At 42.9% G+C, this 9,732-nt stretch overlaps 1 protein-coding gene across 8 annotated transcripts in view; it reads right to left on the reverse strand.

The window, feature by feature from the left end:
• NEK10 (NIMA related kinase 10) overlaps nt 1-9,732 on the reverse strand; it is a 249,261-nt gene that overhangs the window by 201,808 nt on the left and 37,721 nt on the right. For all 8 annotated transcript variants that reach the window (XM_032268066.1, XM_032268089.1, XM_032268083.1 and 5 more), the window contains one exon: nt 490-574. In XM_032268066.1, coding sequence (XP_032123957.1) covers nt 490-574 — 85 coding nt within the window. The remainder of the gene's footprint in view (nt 1-489; nt 575-9,732) is intronic.

Consider the following 9,732-nt stretch of genomic DNA (forward strand, 5'->3'; position numbering starts at 1 on the left):
ACCTCTAACTCAAATTTGATCCTGCAGGTTGGGAAGGGATTGACCCTGGAGCAGATAGTAAAGCTGCAGGCCGTGGCTTTCTACTGGCTGCCTCTCAGCAACATGAGCAGGCTGCTACTCATCACTGCTGACTTTGACCTAGGGAGCTGCTTGGCCTTGAACATGTTTGAAGATGTGGCCCAGTGCATACCTCCTTGAACAGTAAATGGTTTAAAATGCCAGGTCACAATGAAAACACAGACCAAAAGTTCAATCCACTTAATCCCGTAAGTAAAACAACAGAAATATACAAATTTCTGTCTCCATTAAAGCACTCCTCTCCAATCTTTTTAAATCGTACATGAGATATTCCCCATATATGGAAGCTATTGAGTTGTGAGAGAGAAAACAAAAAGTAAACATGGACTACTTCAAAGAAAAGCCCACTAGTTTTTTATTTCGTCTTTATAACAAGTAAAAAAAAAAAAAAAAACTACTTTTTCAACCAACCTGATAGCATGGATCCCTCATTAGTAGCCTCAGACAGATTAACACTCTCAGAAAATGAATAGATGGGGCTCGATTAACCCACTCTCTGAAAAAAGAAAACAACAGAACATGTTCATGTTTAAAAGCCCAGCGTGACAATTCATAAAAATGCAAGGCTATGAAGGAGTATAATGAACACGAGCAGCACTTAGTTTTTTTGCCCTGGGGACTGTTATTTGGTACTTGAACACTTGACCCATTTTAATTCAAAACACATTTAAACCATTTTTATCAGTGTGGAGGAGAGGCCCCCCCCAAACTTATATGGTTCTTGCCACCACCCTTACTGACCCAGTCATATTTCACATATTTCAAGGTAACCTAATATCAAAAGAAATAGCTAAATGTTCCAAAATTTAGGTAGGTCCAACTTAGTAAGAATGTATCCCCTAACAACTTGGTACCCATTGGAAAAAATAATACATTATATCAAAAGATGATGTTCATAACCACACTTATGTATTAATGGAGGTGTGTGCATTAGTGGACACAAACCAACTTCTCAAGCCTGGAAATCAGTTTAGAATTCACCATCCTTGTTTTCTCTTCCCCCTGACTTTCATAGAGTACTTGTTTTTTTGTTTTGTTTTGTTTTTTTTAATCATTGCAACCACTGAAAATACAGCTTCTGAAAGATATGCCATCAGCTAAAAGAAGGGAGGGTGACCTAACATTGAAATCACAAACTGCCTTCAGTTCTTCATGCTATATGTGATGGATGCTGAGTAGCACTGAGAGGGCTTTTGGTTTTGTTTTTTTAGAAAATTGAAAATATCTCACAGTGCCTCCTGAGAGTTCTCTGCAGCCCTGGGGCAGTTTGGTGCTCGGTTTGGGAAACACCATGATAAAGTATTTTTATTAGATTAGTTTCCCCGGAAGCAGACCCTGAGATGAAGATGAAGTGTGTGCAAATTAATGATTGAAAACATGCTCTCAGGAGAGCCCAGTACGAGAATGGGAGGAACAGGAATAGGAAGAGGAGAAATCCAAGCGAGGGTATGACATCAGGCAAAATCTCCCCCAGCGCGATCCCACAGTGGGGCTCTGGAATGTAAGTCACCCCTGAGAGTTGTCCTGTGCTGAGGTAAGGGCACTGGGCTTTTCTATACTGCTGAAGCTGTTGCGATTGGCCAAGAGCTGCAGGAGGGACTGATGGAACATTCCCAGACACTACCACTGGCTCTCTGTGCCTGCAGGCAAGGCAGACTCAAGGAACCTGGGGGTGACTTGTGCAAGCGTTGCTGGACAGGAAGGGGCCAAAACCGAAAGGGTGAGGACGAGAGGATTCCGGGCAAAACACCACCACCACCCACACTACAGTTCTACAGTGAAACTCGGCAGAACCCTTTGAAATCAAAATCACAGTCACTGGAGAAGTCATATTATGACAGAAACTGAAGGTATATTTACCACAGGTCTGTTCAGAGGGGGAACAAAAACAAAAACTGGATTTTTACTTTAAATATTGGATATAGCCAATATCCAAAATACCATCATCAGATTTCTAAAGATCGACTTAAATTAAAAGTATCATTTCAACAGCATCGACTGCTACAAGCATTCACTCCACTAATTTTGAGAGGTTTCCAAAGTATGTTTCTTTAGCAAAGAATGATTTAGTTGCATCCTTTCACAGGTCTTTAAAATAAGGACAATTGCAATTTTGTAATGTTATTGAAAGAAGCCAGACACTAATCCAATTCAGAGGTGGTCACAGGGTGTTGCACCCAGCAGCCACTCAGATATGCACTGATGACCAATTCTCTGATTTAAACCAGTGTTGTAAAGGATTGGTCTTAGTTTAGGTACCTCTCACTTAGATTTAAAACTAAGGGAGCTCCTCAGTCCAGAGAGAATCCCTCCACTGGCATGCCTCTATGAGCTCAGAAGGTGAGGTTAGCTTAGAAGCAGGAAGTCGGGGTAGGGACAGTCTATGCTCTTTGGTGACACCCACATCCTTCCTGACCCTGCTGGGCCACTGTGAACAATTTCTATTTTGTTTCTCAGCTGTCCCACATCCAGTTATAGTTAGTAGTAAACGTAGTCAAGGTTTTCAGCCAGTTCCCAATGTTGCTTCACAGGCTATAGAATGTGCACGGTGCAAGGTGCATTTCACATCAGTTGTTGAGGATACTTGTAACCAAGGAGTTGGAGCAACAGAGCCCAGACTGAAACCAGAACCTGTGGCTTCCTGACTCTCAGTTTGATAATTAGCATGTCTGAAACTGACTTGATGAACTTCCCCTCAGGTCTGATCCTTCAAGTCATCTAGGTGACCAGACAGAAACCCTTGGTGGTGTTCTTGCCTCCTCTATTTCCCTCACATTCTTTGCCAATTCCTTAGCAAATACTGCCTGCTCTGCCTTTAAAATATCTGTCTCCACAACCTGGCCACTTCTCACTATCCCCTTCACCCCGATCTGGGCTCAAGCCACCATCATCTTTTGCTTGAACCATTGCAAAAGCCTCCTACCTGGCATCTTTGCTTCCAGCTTTGCCCCTCCTGTGCGCTCTCACATCTGCCAAGATGATTCAATACAAGTCCATTCACGACATTTCTTGGCCCAAGCCCTCCAACAGACCCCATCTCGTTCAGCGTAAAAACCAACGTCCGTACCATGACTCACAGGCCCTCCAGGGCCTGGCCTCACCAGTATACCTCTGTCCTTACCTCTTTCCACTGCCCCTTGTTCACTCCCTCCCAGCCATGCTGACCCTCTCATTTCATGGCTGGGCCAAGGTCCAGTGCCTAAGGTGCTTCCCATGAAACCCTTCTGTGGCTTTTCAACACTGGAACCTCATAAAGAATTTCAAAGATGTTCTCCGTGACATGAGGCCAGTCGCCTGCAGTTGTTCTAACCACAGTATGTTGTGGTGCAGAAGTGGCCAGCACAGCCCAGACTGACCTCCTGAGGTGAGGAAGGGAGGCTGAGCACTGTCATGCACTGGAACTTGGAAACAGAAGGTGGTCCCAGCCAGGTGACACTTGCTCACACTGCCCTCCAAGCTAGTTCCACAGTGGTACTTAGTGCACGCATTAGCAAAAGCCTAAAACACCAAGCATTTTCTATTTCATACTCAGCTAAGAAAAAGTGAGAGAGATCATGGAAGCTATTCTAGACTAAAATCCATGTAATTTCTCCACATCTCCTGCCTCCACAGCTGATCTGTTTGTGTATCCAACAAAAATAAAAATGTGCCCCTTGTCAAACAGAGCAATTACTTGAGCTGTGGACCCAAGCCACCTATTGCCTGTCCTGTCCCAGGTTGATCCTTGGCCTCTGGGTACAGTTCAGCTTTGTCTCCTCTATGATCCTGAGAAATCTAACTCTGCCCCCAAACCTGCATATCTCAAACCTGAGTGAATAAGACCCGCCTTCTTCAGAGTTAGATGAACATCTGTAGTGGCCGCCACTAGAAGTGCTTCTCCCCACCCGTACTCCACCCCAAGCCACTCACCATTCCTTCCACCCACAAAGACTGACCTCATGGGAAGGAGGCTGATAGGTAGGCTCCTCCCAAAGCCTTGTATTCCTGAGTGCTCACTATAAATTTGAGTCCCCCAGCAAGGCCTGGCTCTGTGCAGAGATGTTGAGTAAGATGTGCAAAGAACATCGCTGGCTGAGAATGACCCTTCTTCCCATCACCAAGACTCCTGGCTCCTGGCAGCTGTGCTGCCCAACACAGTTGCCATGAAAACCTCAGCCCCTCCTCTGGCCCAAGTACCTTGTCAGTGACCCCTTTTTGCCAAGGGGACAAAGCCCAGTTTCTTCTGAAAATAGAGTCAGGATTCAACCAATCCTGAAACTGCCAGCCAGACAGAATTATCTGAGGCCACATCAGTAACTGTACTATGGTTCATCCTGATTTCAGATCGGACATACCAGCATTGGGAAAAATAAACCAAATCTGAAATACATTTTGAATTCAAAATCATCTATGGGGCATTTATTTAAAATATGGTTATTCTGGCTGGGCACAGTGGCTCACACCTGTAATCCCAGCACTGTGGGAGGCCGAGGTGGGCAGATAACCAGAGGTTGGGAGATCGAGACCAGGCGGCCAGTATGGTGAAACCCCGTCCCTACTAAAAATACAAAATTAGCCAGGCGTGGTGGCGCATGCTTGTAATCCCAGCTACTCAGGAGGCTGAGACAGGAGAACCGCTAGAACCCCGGAGCCAGGATCACACCATTGCACTCCAGCCTGGGCAAGAAAAGCCAAATTCTGGCAAAAAAGAAAGAGAAAAAATAAGCATACATACACATACACACACACACACACACACACACACACACACGGTTATTCTAGGCTCCTAATTCAAAGAGGATATCTTTCATCTTTATGATTAGGCAGCGGGTACATGACAAGTTTCTCTTTCAGGTACTGGGCTTAGCTAAAGACAGCATGTAGCCTGAAGTGCAGGGCAAAGATACTACAACCCAAAGACCTAAAGGAAATAATGATCAGGTTGCAACAGCTGCTAGCAACCTAGTGATCTGAATGCTAATTACTTTTCATTATTTAAAGGAAAAGTCATGGGACATTTTAAGAGATGATTCATGCTACAAATATGTGTTCACTTGGTATTTTTACTGTTAGCCATATACAATCTTCATGAGGACATTTCATGACTTTTTCAGTGACTTTTCATATTAATATAAATATAAAAAGTTTGTTTCCTTCCCACCTCCCAGGAAAAAGTATAGAACAAAAATTCCGGAATAGTTTTTTTTAAATAAAGAAGTGTACATAAATGAAGAATTCCAGGAAAATCTCAGAGTTGAAAGTTCTGTTCCAACCAAATGGCATTTTTGTTTTGTTTTGCAATTTGGGAACTGAACCCAAAGCTATTAATATTTCTACGTGGCCTCTGCTGCTGTAAATGTAAATAGAATTCCTGGTGGCTGAGTTCTCTGGCTTCTCGCTGACCTCTGAAAGAGCAGTTGTTCCTTCCTTGGCTCTCAGCCCTTAAACCACTGCAAGGACGGGTGCATGGGATGAAGTGCTGGTGTTGAAGGGGAATTGCATGCTCTGTAAGACAATATATATATATCCGTTTGCCAAGAGCTAGAGGACTAGGAAACACACAGCTTAGTGCAACTGGAGAATTACAGTGAATAATAGTGACAGATTATAAAGATGGGCATCTTTATTTTACTGACTCAGTAATTGCAGCCTGGAAGAGCTGAACGTCTGCTCAGTACACAGCTGCACAGTAAGTAACAGAGCCAGGTGCCAGACTCCCTTCCAGTGCTCCTGCCATCCCTCCCCTCCACCTAAATCTATACAAAGGATTGCTGAAGAGAAAGTGACTCCACAGATACATTTAATATGGGAACAGTTGCGTTCAGCAGAGTGGCACGGGGGCAGCCCTGAAAAACCTGTCTGTCTGCAAAGATAGTATTTCTCTAGAGGCCATGTCTCAATATAGCAGCCACACAGAGAAGCAAATTCATAAGCGGGCAAATATTTGTCCCCCTTGTGACTGAACTTACGCCACTGTTTTCACAGGACTATTAATACATGGCAGCGTGACCAGCTCCTGCTGCCCCTGTCCATGACCACCTGCCATTCTGCTGTCAGCATCAGGTGCCATGTTCTGCCATCAAAAGAAAGAGAAGGAAAAGCACTAGAGACACAATATCTGAAAGGGGAAAGAGTAGCCGGGGTTTCAGCTTCTTGCACAGTTAAGAGAAGCCAACACGTGACGTGAGGGTTCTAAGCAAAACATCAGTCACGAAGCTGTGCTGTTACAAGAAAGCAGGGGGAACTGAACCCAGGCACCGATGCAAAGGGCAGAGGTGGCAATGCTGACCGCCACTTGTAGCACACTCTGCCTCTTTGATGTCACAGCCCTTTTCACATTGTAGTACTGTTTTCATTAACACGTAAGATAAACCAAAAGAACCTGCCATCTTTGACTCAGTGTTTAAAAAAGGAGGAATTCAAGCCTGTTTCAGAATAAATATCACCTCAAATTCTTAAGACAGAATCCTATGTTTTTGGAGAGTTGCAAAAGTAAAATTCACATCAATGCAAAACTTTAAAAACAAAAATACAAGAATATATGTGAAGAAATTCATCCTACATGATTATTTAGGGAATTCTCACTGACTTACTTTACTATTCTTAATAGGTCTTTGTTCTTTGTCTGTGTCCCCCACTAAACCTAGCATGGAATGTGCACCCAATCAGAAGCCCATCAAATGGATCATGTTGGCCTCTAAAATCAGGATATAAATGGGCATTCTTAGAAGCCTTTCTTTATACAATTAATGAAAATTTCAGAATGTTTTCAAATATTTAATATATGCTCATCACCTGTGATCAGCCAAGTACTGTTACAAGCCCAGGAGTACAGCAGAGGACAAACCCATGCACTTGTACTCGTGAACTTACATTCTGATCACAAAAACAAGTGAAAATGCGTATCAGGTGGTGGCTGGTGGAGAATAATCAAGGTTCAGGATTTATTGAGTACTGGGTGTGCTATTTTAAGACAAGTCAGAGAACAGTTCTTTGATAAGATTAGCATCTGAATGCTTTCAGGGATTGAGCCATATGGATGTCTAGGTCAGAGCAGTAGAGTAGTTAAATACATAGTCCCTGAGGTGGGAATACTATAATCTGCAAAGAATAGCAAGGAAGCAAGTAGGATTGGAGCAGAGTGAGCAAAGATAGAGCAATAGGGGTTGGGGTGAGACAGATAGCAGAAGCCAGAGCTTTAAGGGCTGTGTAAAATAAGAACAGGGCCTTTGGATTTTTTTATTCAGGGAAGTCACTGGAAGGCTCTGGGCAGAGGATTGACGTAATCTGACTGAGATTTTGAATGGATTCTTCTAAATGCAGTGTTGAGAACAGAGTATAAAGAGCCAAGCATCAAAAGCAGGGAGCCCTGTTAGCCTAGTGCAATGGTCCACGCAAGAAATGATGGCAGTTTGGACTAGCTGATGGGGAACACTAAAACTGAGGCATTCTCTCATTCTGAGTGAGAAATATCAAAGTACTATTTTAAACATGTTAACTTTGAGATGCTTAAAGAAGGAAGAGCCCACAAATCAATATGTGTAACAAAAGATGAATTTTCAGCAAAAGAGAGTGATATGGTTTAGCTGTGGGAGGGCCATGTTGTGGGAGGGCCATGTTGTGGGAGGGTCCTGGTGGGAGGTAATTAAATCATGGGGGCAGGTCTTTTCCATGCTACTCTCATGATAGTGAATAAGTCTCATGAGATCTGATGGTTTTAAAAATGGGAGTTTCCCTGCACAAGCTCTCTTTGCCTGCTGCCATCCATGTAAGACGTGCCTTGCTCCTCCTTGCCTTCCACAATGATTCTGAGGCTGCCCCAGCCACATGGAACTGTAAGTCCATTAAACTTTTTTCCTGCATAAATTACCCAGTCTCGAGTATGTCTTTATCAGCAATGTGAAAAGGGACTTAGAAGGCCCCATTTCTTAAAGCAAAGCAGAGAGGAAAATTTAGGAAAGGGCAGGTTTCACAAGGCTGTTTAGGAAGTGGTTGATTTTTAGCTCTGGAAATACAATTCCTGGAATGTGACTATCAGTTACTGCCTGGCTCTCAGAAACTCGTGTACTGAGGAGAAACTGTCATTTATCGATTTGGCCAGGTTTAAAACTGGTTCTGGTGGTTACCTGTAGCCAAGGAACAACCAGTTCTTTCCTGGGAAGGTAGGAACATTTTCATTGCATGCCTGTTGACAACCAAGTAAATGAGCTACACAAGCAATAGTAAATAGCAAATCTGGTGACCAAAGTGACACTTTCCCTGGTGCACCAAAACAAATTTTAAATGTGCATTGATTAGTAAAGAACAAGGGAATCAGTGAGGCATTAAAGAAAAGAGACCAGCCAAGGCTTTGTCTTGGGACCTTGGACTTTGACCCATCTCCTACATCTATCAAATGAGGCTGAAGAAGGTTTTCTTCAAAGTCCATTCTACCTCTACAATTTCATGACTTTTTTGGTATATGTAGTCATCCCTTGGTATCCGCAGGAGTTCTGGGATCCCCATGGCCACCAAAATCCACAGAACATACACACTTTCTCTCACACACTATAAATCATCTTAGATTACTCATAATACCTAATATGATATAAATGCTATGTAAATATTTTATTGTTGTGTTTTTATTGTTTTTCCTGAATACTTTTTTAATTTGCAGTTGGTTGAATCTGATGATGCAGAACCCTTGGATACCAAGGGTTGACTGTGTGTGTGTGTGTGTGTGTGTGTGTGTGTGTGTGTGTACACATTTACCTAAAATACCCCAGATAACATTGCATGAGAAATAGAGTAAAAGAGAGGCAAAAAGACACGTTTATATTCTCAATGATCCAGGGGTTTAAAAAGTTCTACTCTGGGTAAAGGCAGAAGGTAGTTTTGTATGTGCATAATAATCTATCAAATAAGTGAAGGAAAAAAAGCATAAAATTGTTAAAAGATTTAAAAGAAATACGGCAAAAATTAATGCAGCTATTTCTAAGGGTGATATAAACAGCAAATTTTCATGTTTTTATAAGTTTCTGTGTTTTCCAAATTTTTAAAAGCAATCAAAATAATTTAATGCAAAGAAATTCCAAATGAACAATATTAGCCTCAATGTTCCCCAAAAAACCAGTGTCAATGGCTTGAGCAGGGGATAAAAGACCTGCAAAGAGGTGAGGACAGAGTGCCTCAGGCAAAGGACTAGCATGGTCAAAGGATCAGAGGTGACACAAAGAATAACTTTCAAAGGAACAGAAATTTCACTCTGACCTCAATAAGTCCAGGAGAGAAACTGGACAGCATAAAGAGATGAGGCCAAGAAGGAAAAAGATTCAAAGACCTCTGTGAACCCACTAAGGAGTGGGCCATTAGAGGATTTTTTACTACATAAAGATACAAACCTGGCTGGGCGCAGTTCCTCACGCCTGTAATCCCAGCACCTTGGGAGACCAAGGCAGGCGGATCACCTGAAATCAGACGATCAAGACCAGCCTGACTAACATGGCAAAACCTTGTCTCTACTAAAAAATACAAAAATTGGGTGGGCATGATGGCATGCACCTATAATCCAAGCTACTCAGGAGGCTGAGGCAGGAGAATCACTTAAACCCAGGAGGTGGAGGCTGCAGCAAGCTGAGATCAGGCCACTGCACTCCAGCCTGGGTGCATCTCCAAAAAAAAAAAAAAAAAAAAAAA

The sequence above is a fragment of the Sapajus apella genome, unplaced genomic scaffold (genome assembly GCF_009761245.1).
Source record: "Sapajus apella isolate SASKATOON/1434 unplaced genomic scaffold, GSC_monkey_1.0 scaffold4, whole genome shotgun sequence".
Classification (NCBI taxonomy): Eukaryota; Metazoa; Chordata; class Mammalia; order Primates; family Cebidae; genus Sapajus; species Sapajus apella.